Source organism: Urocampus carinirostris, chromosome 5 (assembly GCF_059441175.1).
Source record: "Urocampus carinirostris isolate Australia breed hairy pipefish chromosome 5, RoL_Ucar_1.0, whole genome shotgun sequence".
Lineage (NCBI taxonomy): Eukaryota > Metazoa > Chordata > Actinopteri > Syngnathiformes > Syngnathidae > Urocampus > Urocampus carinirostris.
Window position 1 is genome coordinate 38314105 of NC_142353.1, and position 23990 is coordinate 38338094.

At 41.5% G+C, this 23990-nt stretch overlaps 1 protein-coding gene and 1 pseudogene across 2 annotated transcripts; both read right to left on the reverse strand.

Moving 5' to 3' along the window:
* Positions 1-1790: 1790 nt before the first annotated feature.
* LOC148366306 (uncharacterized) lies at positions 1791-13241 on the reverse strand (annotated as a pseudogene). The gene is made up of 2 exons (XR_015850566.1): positions 13024-13241; positions 1791-2934 (listed from the first exon to the last, which is right to left on the reverse strand). The product of XR_015850566.1 is annotated as an uncharacterized LOC148366306 (transcript).
* Positions 13242-16345: 3104 nt separating this feature from the next.
* LOC148366307 (uncharacterized) lies at positions 16346-20433 on the reverse strand. The gene is made up of 2 exons (XM_088336760.1): positions 20190-20433; positions 16346-18477 (listed from the first exon to the last, which is right to left on the reverse strand). The coding sequence occupies exons 1-2, from the start codon at positions 20293-20295 to the stop codon at positions 17432-17434; spliced, it is 1152 nt and encodes a 383-aa protein (XP_088192886.1). The 5' UTR covers positions 20296-20433; the 3' UTR covers positions 16346-17431.
* Between the last annotated feature and the right edge of the window lie 3557 nt (positions 20434-23990).

Consider the following 23990-nt stretch of genomic DNA (forward strand, 5'->3'; position numbering starts at 1 on the left):
TAGGGGGCTACCAGGTGCCAGCACGCACCATGTTGGAGACCTCTACTCTAGCATGTTAATGTAACAGTTAAAATACTCAGTCAATTTCAGAGAAATATATGACACAACAAATACATCATGAACTCAATATGAGGTAGTTACTTCTGAAGAGGGAATCTTGTCCGTCTCCTTTCATGGAATCACCATAGGCAGTAGAAGAGGGTGTGGGGTGTGACTAACATTGATTTTGGTTGTAAATATTGAATAAATTAAATAAAACACTTAACTTGAGGAAACAAACTGTCATTTTCATAATCAAAAAACACGAGCACGGAGCTCAAAGACAAATTTGTTGCGAGACACAGATCTGGCCAATGTTATAAAGAATTTCCTTGGACCAAAGTGGCCTTCATTTTCCTTAAATGGAAGAAGTTTGGGACATGATAAGCTTTGCGTAAAGCTGTCCGTCCAGCCATACTGTGGCATCAGGGGAGAGTTTAGAGAGGTAAATAAGAACCGGAAGATCACTGTGGTGGAGCTCCAGAAAATAAATGGGAAAATGGGAAAAAGTTTCACAAAGTAGACCAAATGTCAGGGGATCTCTAATTCTGAATGTGAAACGGGTGCTTCTAAGCAATACTGAGCACAGGGTCTCAAAACTTAGAGTGATATTTTAGTTCACATCAATGAGAAAGATGGCAGCAGTGATCAGTGAAGGTTGTCGACAATAATAACAGAAATAGTTGACAATGAATTCCAGTGTTGACGGTTGTCAGCATACACATTTTTCCAACATAGTGAACCATCTTAAATGTTTATAGTCTCTCCCTGGAGTCGCTCATGTGGAATAGCATGTCTCGAGCAGTAACACAGAAATTATGCGGTGAACATCAAGAACACGTACGAAAACTTCTACTAAAGTTTGGCAACATTTTAGACACGATACGGCAAATAAAAAGACTACTTGCTAAGTTTGCAAAGCAGTCACTGCGTATCAAGGCAGTACCTTGTGGTTTTACGAACATATAAAGTGAAAACACGTCAGACAGTTGAAGGAAATGGGAGTCTGGCTTGTCTCTTTATAATTCAAGTAACATTCCGGCTGATACAATTGTAACGACATTTATTGTACATTTTGTACGGTCATATTTCGCAATAAAAAGAGAGCCTTAGTGTTATGCCAGTCTCTGCCTGACATCAAAGGCATACAGTCCGAAAAAAATCACCAGTTGTCACAAGTCTTGATTACCAACTGTTGAGACTCCTAAAGTTCTTTCGTTACAGACTTTGTAGTTGACCACTGAATGTACTTCACAAAATTGCACATATCGTTTATTTTCTGTCCGACTTCTTCTAATTAGTAACAATTGTCATTTTCACCTAAACATTTGTGATTAGGTTTTACATTCCTACAGAATATTTGGAAGCAAAATGGGGAGGCAAAAGGTTATTAATCTGCGTGTATTCTACAATGGGATTTTAAGTTTGCCTTCTGAGCAGATTTTTTACCACAAACTGAGCATGCGAAAGGTTTCTCGCCAGTGTGGGTTTTAGTGTGCTTGTTTAAGGTTCCATTTCGTGCAAATTTTTGGCCACAAATGGAGCAAGTGAAAGGTTTGTCACCAGTGTGAGTTTTTGTGTGCTTTTTTAAGGTACCCTTTAGAGCAAATTTTTTACCACAAACTGAGCATGTAAAAGGTTTCTCACCAGTGTGGGTTCTTGTGTGTACTTTTAAATGTCCTTTACGAGCAAATTTACTGCCACAAACAGAACAGGCAAACGGTTTCTCACCAGTGTGAACTCTTGTATGACGTTTTAAGCTCTGATTTGTAGGAAAAGTTTGACCACAAACCGAGCAGGCATAAGGTTTGTCACCCGTGTGAGTTTTTAAGTGATCTTTTAAGGGTCCCTTCCAGGGAAATGATTTGCCACAAATCGGACATGCAAAAGGTTTCTCACCAGTGTGGGTTCTCGTGTGAATTTTTAAGCAAATGTTGTCTGCAAATCTTTGACCACAGATTGAGCAGACAAAAGGTTTTTGACCAGTATGAGTCCTTGAATGACTTTTCAAGTTACAATTATATGCAAATCTTTTCCCGCACACTGAACAGGCAAAAGGTTTCTCACCTGTGTGTGTTCTTGTGTGTCTTTCTAAGTCTACCTTTTGAGTAAATATTTGGCTACAAAACAAGCAAGAAAAAGGCTTCTCACCCGTGTGAGTTTTAATATGCCTTTGTAAGTGCCCGTTCTGAGCAAATCTCTGACCACAAATTGAGCAGACAAAAGGTTTCTCACCTGTGTGTGTTCTATGGTGGTCTTTTAAGTTTCTATTCTGTGCAAATCTTTGACCACAAATCGAGCACTCAAAAGGTTTCTCACCCGTGTGTGTTTTTGTGTGCTCTTTTAAGTTTCCATTCCGGGCGAATCTTAACCCACAAACTGAGCAGGCAAAGAGCTTCTCACCCGTGTGGACAATCATATGTGCTTTCAAACGAGACTTGTATGGAAATCTTATTCCACACAGAGAGCATTTCCAGCCTTTTCCATCAGTTTGACATGTCGCATCACCTTCAGACTGTTTGTCCTCATCAGTGTGAGCAGAGTGTGATGTGTTGTCTTCATCTGACACTGGAGCCGCCCAGCTGTCTGCTTGTGATTCTTCAGGGTGCTCTCCATCTCCTTCAGTTGTCGTGCGTTGACTTGAACGGTGGCTAGATGTAGGCTTCCGCTGCTTTTTATCTTCATATTGACCTGGAATGTCAGCCATTAAATGGACCTGAGTCAAAGGCAAACCTTGGAAATCTTCCTCTTTAATGTACGTTGTCTGTTCCTCTTCCTTAACTTGGACAATATCAAAGTCCTTCTCATCTTTAAGACGAACAAGCTCCAAGTCCTCTTTAACATCGGGCTCGTCCGGTTCCCTTTGACCAGGATGAAAATATTTTTCGCTGATGTCTGCGGGACACAAGGCACACATGGCTTTGAAAACTCAGACTGCGGTGTACTCTTTGAGGTCTATTCTTATTATAGACGTGGAATGGCACATTTATTCAGCCTAATACTGAGTAAGGCCGCGATTGACGTGGATGGATGGTGTTATGAGTGCACTGCAGGAAAGAGGTCTAAATCAAGTGAAAGCTAGAGCTATTATATTATATTATATTATATATAATATATTATGTATATATATATTATATATATATATTATATTATAGGAATGAGTGGAGAAGTGTTGTAAAAGGATAGTGGGATGTTTGGGCGCGTTCTAAGGGATGAGCAGGGCACCTGTATGATGCGGCAGGGGTAAACCAGTGAAAGTTGTCGTGCCCTGCTGTTGAACAAAAGAGTGTGTTGTGTCACCCTGACCCGAGTGACATGGCCGCTTTCTCGTGTCCCGTTTCATCTGGAGGGACGAAAGCATGACCAACTTAGGTGCCGAACTTGTTTAGGTGTTTGGGTTGGCCATGGTTAACAATTTTTGTGTGTGTTTTCTGATATTTTTTCCCTTTTATTTTCTTTGTTAAGAAGAGTAATGTGAGACTTGAAGAACAAGCAGAGGAAATCCAAATGTATTTGAGAGGAAAAGCTAAAGATGTAGTTAGGTTTGGCATTAGAAACAGTAATATAGACGTCTATACCCGCCCTGACATGATTTATAGTCTCCTCAGGAAACGCTTTAGCTGTACCAAGTACTCTGCTGTCCCTTTAGCTGACTTTTATTCAACTTTGCCCAAACACCAGGAGGACCCCTATGACTACTGGCTGAGACTAAACAGAGCAGCTGACCTTGCCTCTGAGTGCTTGAGTGAGCAGGGCAAAACATTTGACAACCCTGAAATAGAGGTCACTCGCATGTTTATTAGGAACTGCCCATGCAAGGAACTGGCACTCACTTACAGATCAAAAACCATCGAAAAGTGGTCAGCATGTGAGGTACTAGAGGTGCTGAATGAATACCACGCTGAGAAGAGCTACAAAGCAGATTCCCTACAACAACCTGCGAATCGAGCGGAAATTGCCGTACACAAAGCTGAGGTGAACCATGGTCCAACCCTCATGCACGAGCCACCTCAGACTTCGAGCCCACAGTATGTCTCTCTAACGGACGTTATTAGTATGTTGGAGAAGGTTCTGATACGTGTTACCTCAAACCAGTTTCAAGGGAGAAGGCGAGCTCCAACCAGGCGACCTGGAGACAGAATTAATGGTTTCACTGACAAGCCATGTATCATTTGCAAAGAAGTCGACCACAGTGCTCTCTCTCATTGCCGAGACAAAAACCTTTGCTTTCACTGCCATGCCCCAGGGCATTCTCGACGTGATTGTCCAGTGACGAAAGTTGTCCCACTGCCTCAGGGAAACTAACTGATCTGCGCTTAGGGGAGAACAGTGCAGATCAACTGAGTATACCTCCCACCACTAATGTGAAGCCTGACATGCAAGATAATAAATCAATTTATGAGATGTATAGCAACAAGATACCTCCATCGAAGAAGCTGATCTTTCAGGGGTTTCAGAGAATAGCGGAGACTGACGAACTGTTTTACACACCTGTACTTGTGCAAGAAGGCCCCACTTTCAGAGCGCTGTTGGACAGTGGGTCGATGGCTTGTACAGTAAGTGAGGACACGGCTAAGTCCCTCCTGCAGCAATTCCCTGATATGATGAGTTACACGGCCGATGATTATGTCATTGTAGGCTGCGGTGGACACCAAGTTTCTCCCAGAGATATGTACGACATTCACGTCACAGTTTACGGGTGCCAAATGATAATACCAGTAATGGTGGTGCCAGGCCAGACAGAACAGATGATCCTTGGCAGCAATGCCATCAAATATATTTTGACTCAATTGAAAAGTACCGATGGCTATTGGAGATTAGTTTCCACTCCTGACAACGGTCTGTCCGATAACCACAGTCAATTCCTGTCAATGCTTTCCAACACAGAGAGATGGAGAGGTGATTGCATTCCAGACAAGGTAGGGACAGTAAAGATCAAGAGTTGCGTGACGCTGAATCCACGGACCGAGTACGTTATTTGGGGCAAGTTACCTGAGTTGGCCGGGGCATCAGCGGGCAGCACAGTGGTCGTTGAGCCAACCCAATCTAAGGCTGCGCCCAGACAAGTCCTTGTCGGACGAGTTGTTACTCCACTCTGGGGAGATGGATGGGTGCCTGTTAAAGTCTTTAATCCCACGGACAGAGTTGTGGTGCTGAGAAGAAACAGGAAAATTGCAGATGTGTCTCCTTGTATCGCAGCGGAAGACCTGCCCAATGCAGAGGAGGTCAAGTGCAACGTGCAGAGTGTACAGAGCAAAGAGGTCCGACCCAGGTCAGAAGAGGACATGATGCGTGCATTGGAAGCTCTGGGACTGCAAGACATTGACCTGAAGTCATGTGAGGTTTCGCTGCAGTGTAAAGACAAGCTCCTTCATATCATCGAACAATTCGAGTCAATCTTTTCTCGCCATAAGATGGACTGTGGAGAGGCCAAAGAGTTTGTACATCGTATCCACCTTGTTGATGATAAGCCGTTCCGTCTACCCTACAGACGTATACCACCAAGTCAGTATGAAAAACTGAGGACGACTCTGAACGAGATGGAAGAGAAAGGAATTATTCAGAAGTCGACTAGCGACTATGCATCTGCGCTTGTTCTCATATGGAAGCGGAATGGAGAACTAAGGGTATGTACTGATTTCAGAAGGCTTAATGCAAGAACCATAAAGGATGCCTACCCACTACCGCATCAAGCTGATGCTTTGGCCGCACTTGGGGGAAATGCCTTTTTCTCCACAATGGATCTGACGTCAGGCTACTACAATGTCCCCTTGCACCCTGACGACAAAAAGTACACGGCATTCTCCTCACCATTCGGCCTTCACGAGTACAACCGGCTCCCTCAGGGACTTTGCAACAGCCCAGCAACATTTATGAGGATGATGATGTCAATATTTGGTGATCAGAATTTCATGAGCCTATTATGTTACCTCGACGATCTGATGGTGTTTGCCCCCACAGAGGAAGTTGCACTCCAACGCCTGCAGATGGTGTTTACTCGCCTTAAGGAACACAACCTCAAGCTCGCACCCAAAAAGTGTTTTTTCCTCAGACGGACTGTGACATTTCTTGGGCATGTCATCAGTGAGGATGGAATTCGGACTGACCCCGAGAAAGTGAGAGCGATAAATGACGTACAAGTCGCTGATCTAATGGAGTCGGATGGCAAGACGCCATGCCCTAGTAAAATCAGATCTTTTCTAGGCATGGTGATGTATTTCCAAAGCTTCATTGAAGCATGTTCTGCGAAGGCAAAACCTCTGTTCAGGCTCACATCTGAATCTGGTGACAAGCATAAGCGCAAGAGAGACCGCAAGAAAGGTCAAGTGAAGCTGACGCCTGCAGATTGGTCCGATGCATGCCAGAACGCCTTTGAAACACTGAAGCACGACCTCGTGACAGGTGTCACTCTGGCGCACCCAGATTTTGATGCGCCGTTTATTCTGGCTGTCGACGCATCCTTTGATGGGATTGGAGCAGTCCTGTCACAGCTGCCACCTGGTGGAAAAGTAGCCAGACCAGTCGCCTTTGCAAGTAAGACGCTCTCTCGCTCCCAGCTCAACTACCCTGCACACAGGCTCGAATTTCTTGCCTTGAAATGGGCGGTATGTGATAAATTCAGCCATTGGTTGAAAGGAAGACACTTTACCACGTGGACCGACAATAACCCACTTACATACATTTTGACCAAACCAAGACTTGATGCGTGTGAACAGCGGTGGGTAGCGAAGCTAGCTGCATACAATTTTGACCTGAAGTACATTCCCGGCCCAAAGAACATCGTAGCCGACGCTCTGAGCCGTGAGCCATTTGTACGGTCATGTGTGGGTCATCGCCTTGTTACCGAGCCCTATACTTCGCTCTTGGACCAAGTCAACAGGGTGAACAACAGTACTGTGCAAGAGGTGTTCAGAGTATCCAACAATTGTCACGCTGTTGTAGACGAGAGTGCTGGGACATCAGACGAGTCAGTAAAAAGGGCAATTCCATCAGGCTCCAATGGTTCTGTGACATCAGAAGAGGTTGCTGCTGTCTTCAGTGCTCAGTCCACTGGTGGCGTGGGTCAAGTGATGGGAACAGACGCCAACTTCAATCTTCTGCAGAAGGGAGATCAGTCAACGGCACTCCCACAGAGTCAGCTTGTTGGTTTACAAGAACAGGACAACACAATAAGCAGGACCATGTACTTTGTGCATAGACACAAGAGACCTACCAGGCGTGAGAGAGCTGTCGAGTCGCCTAGTGTGATGAAACTACTGAAGCATTGGAGCAGACTCACCATACAGAATGGAATGCTCTACAAAATAAGGAAAGATCCTCACATGGCCAAGAAAATCTTCCAGTTTGTGGTGCCTGATTCATTGAAACAGAAAGTCCTTCAAGGTTTACATGACTCAGCAGGTCACCAAGGCCAGAACCGTACTTTGTCTCTGGTGAGGCAACGATTCTTCTGGAATGGCATGGAACGTGATGTTGTGAATTATGTCAAATTCTGTCAGCGCTGTGTAGTAGGGAAAACACCGGAACCACACAACCGTGCACCACTCGTGAACATAGTCACCTCTGAGCCTATGGAGTTGGTCTGTATAGACTTTTGGACTGCTGAGCAAGAGAACAAGTCTGTAGATGTCCTGGTCGTAACTGATCATTTCTCCAAGATGGCGCACGCCTTCCCTTGCAGAAATCAAACCGCCAAACAAGTTGCTCGCCGTCTGTGGCAGGATTTCTTCCTTGTCTATGGTTTCCCACGGCGTATCCACTCTGATCAGGGAGCTAATTTTGAGAGCAAACTGATCAAAGAGCTTCTAGAGATGGCAGGGGTGCAGAAATCCCATACCACTCCGTACCACCCCATGGGAAATGGCATCGCAGAACGATTCAACCGAACATTGGGAGATATGATCAGAACCCTTCCCCCTCAGCCCAAAGCAAAGTGGCCACAAATGCTGCAGCAGCTCACATTCTGCTATAACTGCACAGAGCATGAGACAACAGGGTTTGCACCGTTTTACCTAGTGTTTGGTAGGATCCCTCGTCTCCCTGTCGATGTCATGTTTCAACATGCTAATACCAATGATGCTGTTGTCAGCTACTCTGACTTTGTACGCCATCTGAAGAAAGATCTACATGAAGCTGCTCAAATTGTACAGAGGAATACTCTCAGAGAACAGACTCGTCATGCCAAGCTGTACAACCGTAGGGCCAAAGGATCACCTCTCGTCGTGGGAGACCGGGTGTTGATCGCCAACAGAGGTGTCCCGGGGAAACGCAAAGTTGCAGACAAGTGGGAGTCGACCCCGTATGAAGTCATATCAGTCAAGCCTGATCTCAATGTCTACAGAGTCAAGAATTGTCTGACGGGCAAAGAGAAGGTAGTTCACAGGAATTTGCTGCTCTCTGTTAGCTTCTTGCCCTGTGAGGATGATCTGGCCAGCGAATCTGAACACTCAGAGTCTGACGCTGCTATGCATGGAAGTGATGTATGCCCTGATTTACCTGACGCGGTTGAAGACAGTGATGTCCGTACAGTAAACTGGGTGATACAGGCAGGTGAAGAGCAAGTTCATCCAGAGGTAGAGGATAACTCACTAGACAGCAGATCTGATGCCCAGTCCGACTCTCGCAGTGTTGATACATCCAGCCGAGGAAGTCAGCACATCCCCGAACAAGATGTTGACCATACTTCAAGTGACAATACGGAAAGCCCATCACAGTGCTCTGAAAACATGATCCCTTTGGGTATGGGTCTCCCAGACGAGACCCCATTGAACACTGACCATCTGGACGCAGACTCCCCTGATACTGACTGTTTAGACTTGACTGCCCCAGACCTTCAAGCTCAGGTTATTTGTGCTCAACCTAACCGTTATGGTCTTAGGGTCCGCCAGTCCATCAGGCCTCCTAGTCGTCTTATTTGTCAGATGAATGACCATGTGGTAGGTGACAATCATCTGTCCGCAATATCTGCAAGTTCCTAGTTTAAGTTCAGTAGAGATGCACTTTCAGTTTGAGTAACAAAGCTTGAGTAAGAAACAAGAATTGTGCCTATGTGAGCACTTACAACTACAGGAACAATGTTTGATATTTCAGAGATGTAACAGGCATCTTTGAGTCTGTGCTTAGTTAGGAGTTTGATCGCCTCCTTTCTTTTCACACTCCTTTTTGGGAGAGTTTTAGAACTGACATGCACTTCAGTTTGTTCCTTGTAATACTGTACCAGTTTTCGTGTCCTCTTTTTCATCAGTATTTGCCTTTTTGGCATGTGATTTTTTTTTCTGTTTAGTGTAGCACACCCATATTTAGCAGAATTTCAGGGGGGTGTATGTAACGGGTGTAATAATAAATTTTATTTTATTGAAATTCCTGCTAAAATATGTGTATAGTTTTTGGTAAATGTCCTGCAATGCTGAGTCCAACAGTGCCCTCTGCTGGTATGGGGTGGGGTTTGGTTTTGGCTTCTAACATGTGACCAGGAGGCGGGGTTTTGTCACTTTAACCAGAGTACTACAAAGAGATCAAAGAGATCAAACCCAGCAGAAAAAGCTAATGTTGTGACTCATCCATTTGCAGAAACTGTAATAATAAAAACCTCATCATCCAGTCCAGCGTGAATGTGGATCTTTGGTGGGACACGTACACCGCGGTTACAATTGTATGTGTTTGTCTTGTTGTCGGTCACCCCTCTTGAGGGATATGACGCAGGTAGGTAGGTAGGGAGATAGAATACTGAATTTTGAGTAGTCAAGGCTACCAATCCATATACCAATGTTACTAGTACACAAAAATTCTGATGGGAAGAAAGGAAAATTGTTGAAAACAGTCTCATCCACCTGCCTCTTTGCTGCAGGTTGATGACACTTTATGAACAGGATCAGGCAAAGTGATACCGATTTTTCTTTGGGTTGCCTAAAAACATGTCAGAAGGATAAGCAAGGCCACGCAAGAGCTGGCCCATGGCTAGGGTCAGTGGCATATTTCCTGAAAGAGACCATCACATGAGGAAAATCGAAGTAAAAGAAGTCTAACGATTTGTATGCGACCAGTCAACCATGTAATTCCTCTACCAACGGACACTTTTGCAAGGTTGAAAACGCCATAATGGCCCATGAGGCCAGGCATGGAGTGTGTTGCCCTCAGCGCAAATGTTTTTCTTTACTAAATAAGTGACTGTGTATAAAATGTAATACAAGGCTGAACACAAATAAGAGTTTGTTAGGAAGTGTTCTACACAAATATGTTGTTTATTTGAGCTTCAAGTTGAAAAGTGTAGCTAAATACTACTACTTCCAGGTTTCTCACGTCACCCTCATGCATGTTGAAGGACTAACAAGGCAATGCTATGATGTGTAAACAACTATATCGAGCAAAAGTTCATAAAGATCTAAAGTTTATGCACTTTATATCCGTGAACTTATCCGCACATCGTCTTAATGCACTGTATTGTATTTTGCAGTGTTCACCATCCGGAGAAGGAATGAAAGCTTCAATTACAGGTCTCCTGTGGTAACAGTCCGTCTTTGGTGTTTTGCTCAGTGTCATATCAATGACACTACAATGTTGTTTTTGGATTAAACTTTTGACATTATAGGATTGAAATCATGTCACTTACCAAATTCAACAATGTGTGCACAAGTAATCGGAAAATAAAGGACTAACCACACTGTTACAGTCATGATACTCCCAGTCGAACAAAGACCTTAAACTGATTTCTCTGCGTGCTTACATGGCGTCACATAATCGCAATACTGGCAATACTCTCCTTCTAATCGCATTATTGCCTTCATGTAAATGTACCCAATGTTGGAATTCGATCAGGCGGGTGATCAGCAGAAAACATTCTGTTCTTTTAGTGAGTTATTTGCTTTTCAAAAAATCTAAAAAAAAAAAACTCTTAAAAAGTTGATTTGACTGAATATGAAGCCTTTAAATTTTGTGGAAAGAATGTATAAAGTGGTGAAAAAAAGAGGTCCAACATTAATCACCCACTAATCGATTATCATAGGAATGGAAACTATATTTTATCATCATCCTTAACATTTCCTTTAAATCTGAAATTCTCCAAATCCTCTCCAAAACATTTTTTTGTCCTTATGGTTCAGATAAGTAGACCAATAATCGCTGCGTTAAATTAAAAACAAACTTTTTGAGCAGATATTTTAAGGCCACAATTACGTAAGGTTTATGTTCCCTTTAAATTCCTTAACTATACGAGTGCCAGAAATGGAAAACTGCTCCACTGATGATGCAATAAACACTGCACTTCATACTGCAATGAGCTACCAGGAGAACGGATGCTCTTCCTAGACTTCAGCTTGGTATTCAACGCAATCATCCCGAAGATCCTGGTGAAAAACCCCTTTCACCTATAGTTCTCCTATTCCATCCAATGCTGGATTATGGACTTCTTTTTCCTAACCACCCACAGCCTCTTCCACAGTTACACTTAGCGCTTTTTTCTCCTGTTATACTCAAGTTAAAATGGCCCGCCACATTGTTGTTAAAAACCCGGAAAAAAATCATCCTCTATACCTATTGCCTACATATTTTATTCAACTATAAACATCATGACTTTTCCTAATTTGATCCCAACAGTAGAAAATAAATGTATTTTTATTCACATTTTAATGTAAGCTGTATAAACAAGTACAAAGGTGGTCCTGAAAATGGGGACAGCAGGAGAGTTAAAACAAATACTAATAGGCTTTGATACAGCGTGTACCCCGGAAATCGCCACCTGATACAAACACACAAGACTCTGATAAAATATATATTCTTCCTGTGTATAAAAAGGGTATTCATATTTATTTTTGACTTAGTTGAGAAATCTGTCATTGCAACTTAACCCAGCCTCCAAACTAGTTGCCTAGCCATCCTAACATTTTTCATTTTTTTGTTTTAGGTCTTTTCATTACTATTATTCTAGAATTTAACAGCACTGTTATAAACTAAATCTAAAAAACAAATCTTCTTTGGGCTCCGGTTAATTCTCTCAGAGAAGGGTTACTGCCAATTAGTTGCCGGAAACGGTCAAGTAAGGGCCGGATTTGTGCCTTAATCCGACTACTATGCAAAATCTGACTCCCCTTTACGTGATCTATGCTTCTTAGCACTTCAATGCCGACAAAACGTTCGTCGCAATCATAGTGTGTATAATGTGGTGACTAAGGAACATTGTTTGGCAGGATTAAAACAGAAAATGATGGTAGTCCATATAATGAGTTTATTAAGACATTTGTAAATGTCACCACAATACAGGAGGCAACACACTGTAGTTAAAAGCAATAATAATACTCGCGATCACGACTAATTGTACAGTAGTAGGCTTTTAATTGGTGGACTATAGTAGCCTTGTTGTAATGCATGTTTATTGTATGTAGTTGTTCACTAATCGTAATAAGAGGACCATTGTGAATGAGACACCAACCAAAATCAGACTCCCCCGTAACTTCTGAGGGAAAAGTCAGAAAAACTTCAAAATCAATGTGGTGACATATGGAGATCACAGAAAGGTACCCTAGAAATTAGCAAGCAAACCTACGGTGCATAAGTTTAGGGTTCAAGTCCAGCTAACGCAGCCTCTCTGTGTGGAGTTTGCATGTACTCCCCGTGCCTACATGGGTTTCCTCTGAGCATTCCCAAAAAACATGCATGTCAAGTTAATTGGCCAGTCCAAATTGTCCCTAGGTGTGAATGAGCGAGTGAGTTGTATGTCCCTGTGTGCCATGCGACTGGCTGGCAATCAGTTCAGGGTGTCCTCTGCCCACTGCCCGAAGATGGCTGGAATCGGCTCCAACACCCTAAGACCCTACTGAGGATAAGCGGTGCAGGTAATGGTTGGACGCAATGGATACGACTTTTTGCTCCATATCCCACATTGAATTGCGATCATGTTTTCTCGATATAAATAGGGAGTGAATAAGGGGATGGTTTCAAACACAATGTATGAAATAAGCTACAGAGTATAAATTGCAAAAGGCGACAAACCTTTGTTTTTCAATGCAGCACGAGACTGGTTGCAGATGTCCAGTTGAAGTTGTCGCTCGGTCTCCTCCTGTGCTCCCCGAAGCTCTTCTTTATGATTAAATTTGTCAATTGCGCTCATTTTCACAAAATGAAGCCAAATCTCAAATCAATGAGACGACAAACCCAACGCCTTTAGGGGCTAGCTAGCAAGCTTAGCTTCTCGAGGGACAATGTTTTACCCACACGATTGTTTCTACTCATGCGCGAACTGCAGCGCATGCGCAGAACAAACCAGGCCTACGACATGCCAGCACATGTTTAGGAGACTTTACGACACTTGCTGTAGTTTGGATGTTTTTAAATGACTTATTTTTTATCTCTTGAACAAAATGACAAAACAGCATGTAATAATTCAAAGTCAAACCAACTCAAAATATATTTCTGTTTTAAGACCTGCGTGGACACAGAAAGGACAGATTCTGTACAGCTTTCTTCTCAAATTTCGCAAAAAAACAATCGATGATTTGCAATAAAAAAAAAACATTTCCCACAGCAAACTGTTGATGACACAATATACGTTTTTTAAGGATTTTTCAAGTTATGGGCCGGCTAGCATATGCAGCTATATTTCTATTTCTCAATCTTCCACTGAATGTAGCCCTGTGAGTTTTTTAAGGTGTCATCAGGGAAGCAGAGTTCTAACATCCAAGACCTCTGAGCTCTATGCTGCCTCCTTTTGTTTGCTACAGGTTAGCCCCCTGTTAGCAGCCGACAGGCATTGATTAGCATATGAATAACCTATACTTTTCGTGGACAATATCTCTGTATTTTTTATGATTGCAACATCCTTTGCTGTCTGGTAATCCTGAAAGGGGGATGCAACATGTGCGGTCCCTTCCCAAGGTTTCTTCATTTTCTTCATGTTGAGGTTTTTGAGTTTTTCCTTGCCCTCATGTTGGTTCCAGATCAGGGGATGGTGTAATAATAGTCTGAAAAATAGTCCGTGTAATAACCTGTGCAGCCCTTTGAGACTCTTTGTGATTAAGGGCTATACAAATAAAAATGACTTGACTTGATTTATTTTTGGCCAGGTGTTGCTGTAGTTGCTTTTCATTGCCACTTCCACAAAGTTGTACAGTTATTAGATCCACCTGCAACACAATGCCTTGGCATCCATCCATTCATTTTCTGTGCCACTTCTTCTCAACTACGGTCGCGGGGAATGCCTGGGCATTCGCCACAAAAACTCCCAAAACTTGGTTTAAAACACTCGTTACCTCTTCGACTAGTTAACAGAAAGACCATTGTTGTGACTGGTTTGCGAGGATTACATTGATGACGTGAGATAGGTTGTCTTCAATTTACATTTTCTCTGAAAATAATTCAAGTAGACCAATGAAATCTATATGGATTTTATGCAAAAAGACATGGACTATTTTCTCAAGTTTTCCATGTTTTAGAATTCGGTGTACCTTCAATTTTTGTGTGTGGGCTATCATCCCTGAATGTCAATTTTCTGTGTAGTAAAACGTTATAAAATAATTATATAAATAAATAACAGGGTCAGGCACTGGCGCTCGTGTTTTGGTTTCACACAAGGCATTCAAAGATCCAATGAGTAATGAAAGTTCACCAGCAGACCACAAAGCGTTAAGGTCAATGTCAAATCCAGGTCATGTACACTCCAACTTGGCGATTCGAGCAATGATTGAACAGACCGGACGGTCTAACGCTCGAAAGACCTGAACTGGTTCATATTTCTTAATCATAGAATCGAGCAATTATTTCTATCTTTGGAAAGACTACTTGGGTTTGACGGACGTCATCCAAGAAATTCTGGATCGGAACATCTGCATCAAGTCCCGCACAGCAGATTCCCAGACAGAACCGAACCTCTTCGCAGCACTTACTAAATGAAGCAAACCTGAAACTGATGTTCTTGCAATGTGCTCTGAGGGTCAGAAAAATTGGTTGCCCGACCTACAGTGGTTTAACGGCCACTGAACACTTTGCCCTTATCCGCAACACCAAACAAATCGGTGAAAGGGAGCAAATCCTCACAGCAGCGCTTGAGGACACCACAATCACAGAGACCTGTGCCACAGTTTTCAGGAGTAATGAGGTGCGTTTTCTTGTCAACAAGGAGACAAAACAGATCTACACTTCTCATTGGCTGGAGGAGTTGAAACAGTGAGGTCCAGTATCCGTTTCTGTGCCAATACGTGTTTTGTGCCCCCTTTACGGCGTCACTTGCAGCAAATTGCACATCAAGTAGTTCTGTCTGAAGTTTGACAGTTTCTCCAACACTATTTATATCCAGTCAAGGTTCAGGCACGGAAGTGGGACCAAAGACAAACTATTCTGACGCGTTTGTGAAATTTGAGTGTTTTCAATGTTGGGGAGAATTACTTTTTATCCTGCAAAGGGCCTTTTAAATTTTTAACACGTGGGGATAATTCGCTCACTTTTTTTCAACAAATCCAAAAAGAAAATGAATGTTAATTCCTCAAATTAGTTTAAAGTCATGGAGTATCATACCTGCCAACACTACCACATCACTGCTTTTGCAAATTCAAACACAAGCAACAAATATTGACCCGGAACTAGTATTTTAGTCTGTAGTTGCTTTATTTTGAAGCAAATTTAAGTCTTTGGGTAAACAAAATACAAGTCGTGGACCACTTAGCTCACTCTGTCTTTCGGGCTGAACCGGAACTCATCACAAAGTGTTCTTTGGTATTGTCCTTCGTGTTATTCATTACTTATAACTTAAAGGTTTCATTTCTTAAAAAAACATTAAAAACAGTATGTAATAATTCAAGGTCAAGCCAAATCCAAATAAATTAATGTTAAACGACCTATGCATCATAAGAGGAGAGTAATGTTTTGCAAAAGTGTGTTGTCTAAAATATATATATATATATATATATATATATATATATATATGTATACTGTATTTATATACAGTACACACTGTAAGCTCATAAGACCTAAGTACAGTACTGTTCCCACACAACAGAGCAAACACAATGTGGGGCACTTTGGTTACAAACATTTGGTCACCGGCAATAAGGCCCAAAATATGAAAACAAAAAATACAAGTACTTTTCCACAAATTAAGTCAGTGTTGTTCAATTTTGGAAGTGATTATTTGAGGGACCTCTTAAACATGTTCAGGTAAATTATCCAATGATTAATATTTGGTTTAATTATAACGATATCCGTGGTTATAGTCTTTGGCAATTAAAATCCCATTATTTAAACACAAATCCAAAAAGTATTGTAGAGAAAGCCATTTATTACTTGTGAGAATAAAAAGTGTCATCTGTGCCTCTTTAGAATAAATCCATCCAGAAACATAATGTCTCATTTCTTTTTCAAAAATGAGTCCAAACACGCTTTGCGTAAAGACAAATGGTGAAAAGAATCATGTTTATTTGAAGAAAAAAAAATCAAAATAAATGTTCCCGTTTTCAACATGGTTTAACTGGGAAGATTGAAAAATTACAAGCCATGTCAAGGGAGCAAAATATATACAATACCTAAACAGTAGTAAAACCACTTGTTAAAGGTTTATATCTCAATTGCGGATTCCCTCCATTCAAGTGGAAGTAATGAATACAAGAGATCAAAAACACAATTTCATTGAAATAAGTACTAGCCTGGGGACCATTTTCAGATAATCAGTAATAAGGACAGCCATAATAACTCCAATTTGTTATTATTAACTATACTCATGGATATTATTTTTTTCCCTCTTCTTTTTTTATTTTGTCTAGCACTCTCTTGACACTTTATTATTATTTGTTTGTACAAGAATCGCTATGCCACTGAGTGTGTAGTGTAAGACACAGATGACAAATCTATGCCCCACACCGCTGTTTACGGGAAATAAAATAAATAATGAAGCCTAACAGCAGGCGTTGAATTAGGATGTATAGCTGGAATAAACAGGGGAGCCGACTTTAGTATCGTCAAAGTAAATTAAATTCATGTTTATTTGTATAGCTAAAATAAAAGTATTAACGTAAAAAGCCACACTCAACAGATATATGACACAATAAATACACCATGCATTCATTTATTACTCAGTAGGTTAATATAATTTTTTGATGGTGAAAAAAACCACAACAATTTTGATAATTTTAAGCAATAGGATCAATTGATTTTCTTACCAGGACAGTTGTGACTTTCAGTTTTACTTGAGCATATTGATTCAGTCATTGCACAACTATTATAAGGTTTAAAAGACATATAACTTATGCCAGTCCCTAAGTACTGCCTTGTAAATATTTTGGACTACATATCCGGACAGTATTTTATCTTATTTTATCTTTAAAGTCTTTATTACATGTTCACCCTGGAGTTCCATGTCTAAACTTGCATACAATGTTTCTCAACATTAATATAAATGACAATAAAGACAATTCTATTCTATTATATTAATGTGAATTCTTGTATGTGCATCTAAGTTTTCCTTACGGGTGAATCTTTGACCACAAACTGAACATACATAAGGTCTCTCACCAGTGTGAGTTCTTGCGTGCGTTTTCAAACTCCCTTTATAGGCAAATCTCTGGCCACAAACTGAGCAGGCAAACGGTTTTTCACCAGTATGGGTTCTTGTGTGCATTTTCAAGCTCCCGCTCTGAGCAAATCTTTGACCACAAACTGAGCAGGCAAATGGCTTCTCACCAGTGTGGGCTCTTGTGTGAATTTGTAAGCCATTACTATAGGCAAATCTTTGGTCACAAACTGAGCAAACAAAAGGTTTCTCACCAGTATGGGTTCGTGTGTGCGCCTTCAAGCTTGCATTCTGTGTAAATCTTTGACCACAAACTGAACAGGCAAAAGGTTTCTCACCCGTGTGGGTTCTTTTGTGCCTTTCTAAGTTCCAACTCTGTGCAAATCTTTGACCACAATTTGGGCAAGCAAATGGTTTCTCACCCGTGTGGGTTCTTGTGTGGGTTTTCAGGTTCCCACTTTGAGTAAATCGTTGACCACAAACTAAGCAAGGAAAGGGTTCCTCAGATGTGTGTGTTTTTGTATGTTCTTGAGTGTCTTCGTTATCAGTGTGAGCCGAGTGGGACGTGTCTTCTCCATCTGACATTGGAGCCAACCATCTTTCTGCTGGTGAGTCTTCACAGTGCTTGCCTTCTGTTTCAATGTGGTGACTTGTGCTGCCGGTACTTGGAGGTTCTTCAAGAAATTTTTCTTCACATTGACCTTGATGATCAGTTTTTAAACAGGCCCCAGTGATGGGCAACTCTTGAAAATCTCCTTCCAATTTAATGTACGGTGGTGTCTGTACCTCTTCTTTGACGTAAACAGAATCCCAATCCTTCTCGTCTTTATTGTGAAGAGGCTCCAGGCATTCTTCTTCTTTAACAAGAACAGGCACAAAGTCTTCTTCCTCTTTAATGCCAGGTGTGTCTGGCTTCCTTTGAACAGGTGGAATTTTTTTTTTGCTGACTTCTGTGGAAGACAAGATGAACATGGTATCATAAAATCGGACTGCTCTGACTTTCTCTGCTTTGTGTTTCTTAGGGATGTTTGATACATCTTTTCTGAACAATGTCAAATCTCAAGTTGCCATTAAGACCAGTGCTGCATACAGATACATATTGAAATAACTGTACTTTTACCTGAGTAACAAACTCCGGTGCTACACCTCAGCGCCATGCGTACTTCGGCACCGAAATGCACGCTTTAGGGCCGAAGTGTGCACCTCGTGGCTGCTCTACGGTGCCGCTTGAACTTCGGGACCACATGTACTTCGGTGCCGAAGTGCACATTCTATTTGAGGGACCGAGCCTGAAGTAAACCCGAAGCTGCATGTCGGCGCTTGCATTTCGGAGCCGTGCATACTTCAGCTGAAGCGTACACTTCAGTGCCGAAGTGTTTCGTATGAGAAGTGCCAAAAATTATCCCACCCCCTGTTTAAAGAACTGTTATAAAATTGAGATAAGGATTTTATCCAGGAAAATAATTGCGATGTATTTTGACATATAGCCCTGATTTGGAGAATCACAATCAGTACAAAAACAAATCTCAAAAACTTCTTCTGGGCGGCAGTGGCTCAGGAGGTAGAGCGATCGTCTTGGGATCAAGAGATCGCAGTTCGAATCCCGGCTCCTCCGTGTTACATGTCAAAGTGTCCTTGGGTAAGACACTGAACCCCTAATACCGCCAATAAGCAGGTTAGCGCCTTACATGGCTGCACGGCCGCTATTGGGAAATGTGAAGCACATTGTAAAGCGCTTTGGGAAGTCTTGACTTGAAAAGCGCTATATAAATGCAGATCATTTGATTTCCTTATAATAGTTTATTTTTTTTATGTATTGGTTTTTGCCAGAGCATTCCCCATTTTTTGTTTGAGCCCAATTTATTTCATTAAGAGTGATTTATCTTTTTGTCGCCTCTGCATATTTGGTCATGCCTGGGACAGTATATATATATTTTTTGATTTTTGGTTTTAATATTGCTATATTGAACGAAACGCATAAACACTTCTAAACAATATTTCACAGCAATGTTGTGTTAACATTATAAACAACCTAAAATACCAGAAAATAAAATCAAACAAACAGAGGGGGAAGCAGATAAGTGACATAATAATGCCAAAATGTTTACAAATATTATTAGATTTATGGATATATTGCATTGTTTGACTTCACATTGGAAGGCAATGAAAGATATTTTTCTACCAGTGAATTAGCACTTGTGAATGTAAAATTTGCCAATGATGATAATAAGTTTGACAATAAAAGGATTATTTTGGCTTTAATTTAAGTCTCTTTCTGATGCACAAGCGCTGTAGAGGGGGAAGATATGAATGGAAAGAATGACAAGCTTCTCATTTCTTAAAAAAAAAACACGACATAATACTTGATTTCACAATTAACAAAAATGGACTTCAATTTAGTTTTTGGGAGTTCCAAATATCCCAAAGTAACGAGAGTATCATGTTTCAATTCTATATTTAGACTTCAAAATGGCGGCCTCTAGTAAACAAATCGTCGTGGTGAGTTGGCATTTGCACTAGTACAGTTAGCTTAGTGATGCTTCAAAGCGCCTTTGTTTTCACGATTATTTCTTACAAATAGAGCATTGCCTACAAATGCATAAAGACTAAGCACAAAAAATGGGGAAAAAATAATAATTATGAAATACAAAAAGTGACAAACCTGCTCTGTTCAAAAGAACACGACAGTTTCGGTGAAGTTGTTGCTTAGTTTCCAGCTGCGCTACCGAAGGCTCCTCTTTATACTCGAACTTAGCTCTTGTGCACATTTTCACAACACTTTAAAGCTGAAACTTGATCTCCGCTAAGTCAAAGAATTGTCCACAAACGCGACTTTTTCAACTGATAGCTCGCAGACAGCGCTTGTCCGCTGAGGTTTTTTTGCTGGACGATTGCGCATGCGCGGATCCATCAAATTTACGGCACTGCCCAAAACGGATTACGACATCTGAATTGAAGTTGAATGTTTTATATTGTAAATATTTTTGTTCAATTTATTGACCAAACAACAAAACAATATCTCATTCTAGCTTCAATCAAAATGAGTGTAATGTAAATAATATGAAATGAGTGAATGAATACCCTGACCTGATGGTTGTCATTTTCTAAAACAGGCGGGCCACATTTGGTTAAAGGCTCGGGCCAAGGAGGAAATGTAATTTTATATTTGTTTATAAATAGATTAATTTCATTAAATTGCTTTCGAAATCCACAGAACTACAATTAAGTCAAAGCAAAATAATAGGCTGTTTTGAGGCACCAAATAGGATATTTAGTTTGAGTGTTTCGAGAGGATTTTTTTGTCGTATTACTGTAGTATTTTTGTCGTCACTTTTATTATGTAGGATTAATATAGTATTTTTGTTGTATTTCTTTTGTAGCATTTTTGCAGTATCTCTGTTGTATTTTTTTGTAGTATTACAGTATCCAGTCCAGCGTGAATGTGGATCTTTGGTGGGACACGTACAACGCGGTTACATTGGGGTGACTTGTCAGGAGAGATGGCGGCTGCGCATGGATACATGCTTGCGGCTCGTAGCTCTCCAGCTAATCTTCTATTTATTGCCGTTCTCTTGTCTTTTTTGCTTTTACTTTTGGACACATGTGTGGCCAAAAACACTTACAGTAGGGACGAACTTATTCGGTTGGGTGGGCGTCTAAATTTCGATTTTTCGGGCACTTTTTATACCGGCTATGATATACCGAGCGAACTTCAAAGAGACCCGGCATCCTTGTGGACAGCTATTCCTCTTAATAAACGACGGCGGCGGCGCCGTAAAGAAAGGAAACAGAAGCGTGGTTGCCGTGCAGGTAGATGTGTGAAGCGTGTGAAGTCCAAGCAGCAAGATGGACGCGAGGATGTAACTAATTCCACCATTCATTCCTCGCCGGACAACCGACGCTTTAAACTCAGCGCTCACGAACGGCCACAACGCCGGGAGCTTTTGAAGATCTCGACAAAGACTACAAAGAGTTCAGCTAAGTCAAATGATTCAGCAAAGCTGAAATTTGGTCTGTTAAATATTAGATCGCTTGCTCCAAAAGCTTTACTTGTTGATAACATTATTCGTGATTATAAACTTAACTGTATGGGTCTTTGTGAAACGTGGTTACGCCCGGATGAGCACTTAGCGCTAAATTATGCCTCTCCCCCAGACTACGAGAGTAGTCATATAGCACGCACGCTGAAAAGGGGTGGTGGTGTTGCGCTAATCTCTGAAAAATCGCTCAAATTTAATCCACGTACCTCTAATAATTACAAAACGTTTGAGGCTCTTGTGATGCGGTCCCCTCAATTGTCAATTGATGTAATAACTATCTATCGTGCACCTGGGCCATACACAACTTTCTTAGACGAATTTGCTGAACTTTTGTCTGAACTAGTAACCTATGCAGACAAAATTATAATTATGGGAGACTTTAACATTCATATGAACTCCCCACACAGTTCACTTACTATTGCGTTTAGTTCTCTAATTGATGCATTTGGTTTTTACTCAACTGGTTGACTTGCCAACCCATAAAAATGGGAACACGCTAGACTTGATTCTGACTCGAGGAGTTTTAACCTCAAACATTATGGTGCTACCGTGTACTACTGTTATCTCTGATCATTATTTAGTGACATTTGAGGTGCTAACTAAATGTAGAGTTAATAAAGCTGAGGGATTTAGCGGACGCAATATAAGCACTGGCACAGTTTCTGAGCTCTTTGAACTCCTTCCTGGAGCAGTTGCGTCCTTTCCTAAATACAATGGCTCGATTGACTCACTCATGAATGAGTTCAATACCACCCTGACTAGTGTGCTGGATTCAATAGCGCCCATAAAACTAAAATCACGTCCTAAAAGACGCACACCTTGGTTTACTGATGAAACTAGAACCCTTAAAAAAGAATGCAGGAAATGGGAGAGAAAATGGCGCGCTACCAAGCTTGAGGTTTTCCATCAAACCTGGTGTGACAGCTTGTTAAAGTATAAAGCGGCCCTTGCCTCTGCAAAATCGGCCTACCTTTCGAAGGTGATTGCGTCTCAAAAGAACAACCCCAAAGCCCTTTTTGACACTGTAGCATCGCTTACAAGGCAACAGGCTATCGCAGACAGTTCGACACACTCTGCTCAGGACTTAATGGTCTTCTTCACTAAGAAGATTCAATGCATACAGGAAGAAATTGCAAAAGATATTGTTAGTACCACACGTATTAAAGGACTGAAATTTACAGATGCACGACAGGGTGGCTGCCCTGGGAAAATGGCCGGTTTTAGTGAACTGTCACTTGATGATCTCAAACAAGTGGTGAATGCGGCCAAACCGACAACTTGCCAGTTCGACCCGCTCCCAGGTTCACTTATTAAAAGTCTTTTTAGCGTCCTTGGGCCTTCAGTTCTAAATATTATAAATACATCACTCTCCTCAGGTGTAGTTCCAGCAGCTTTTAAGTCCGCCGTTATTAAACCCACACTGAAACGACCCAACCTTGATCCAGAAATATTAAGTAATTACAGACCTGTGTCAAACCTACCTTTCCTCTCTAAAGTACTCGAAAGAGTAGTGGCACAGCAGCTGAATGCTTTCATATCGGAGAATAACCTTTTTGAATCCATGCAATCAGGATTCAGGGCTAACCACTCTACTGAGACAGCTCTGATCAAGGTAACAAATGATCTCCTAATGTCAATGGATTCTGGCGCTTCATCACTTTTGCTGCTGCTGGATCTTAGTGCTGCTTTTGACACAGTGCGCCACAATATCCTACTAGAACGGTTGGAAAAATGGATTGGTCTCTCAGGAGCCGTCCTCTCGTGGTTCAAATCCTACCTCTCAGATAGGACGCACTGTGTTAAATATGGTGAAACGACATCTGAGCCCTTTAATGTTACCTGCGGTGTTCCGCAGGGTTCAGTGCTCGGCCCCCTACTTTTCAACATTTACATGCTTCCATTAGGTGATATTATTCGCAAGTACAATATCAGCTTCCACTGCTACGCAGACGACACTCAACTATATCTTCCGTTGGAGGAATCTTCCACACTAAACTGTGGAAATTTGGAGGCCTGTCTCACTGAGATAAAAGAGTGGATGTCACTCAATTTCTTGCGTCTTAACTCTGAAAAGACCGAAATGTTAGTCATTGGTCCTTCTAAATGCCGGGACTTATTCTCAAAAACTGCTGTGAACATTGACAAATGTCACATCACACAGAGTGACTCAGTTAAAAATTTAGGTGTCATATTTGACCCTGATCTATCCTTTGAGATGCATGTAAAGCAAATTACTAGAACTGCCTTCTTCCATCTTCGCAACATTGCTAAAATCCGTTCAATACTGTCTCAGTCTGATGCGGAAACAATAATTCATGCATTTGTTACCTCCCGTCTCGATTACTGCAATGCACTACTCTCCGGTCTCCCGAAGTCCAGAATCAAGTCTCTTCAGCTAGTACAAAATGCCGCAGCGAGGCTTT

Coding starts and splice junctions, on each gene's coding strand:
- LOC148366307 (XM_088336760.1), bottom strand. CDS start 20,295: ATGTGCACAAGAGCTAAGTTCGAGTATAAAGAGGAGCCTTCGGTAGCG. Junction 18,478..20,189: donor TGTTCTTTTGAACAGAGCAG/GTTTGTCACTTT, acceptor TGTCTTCCACAG/AAGTCAGCAAAAAAAAAATT.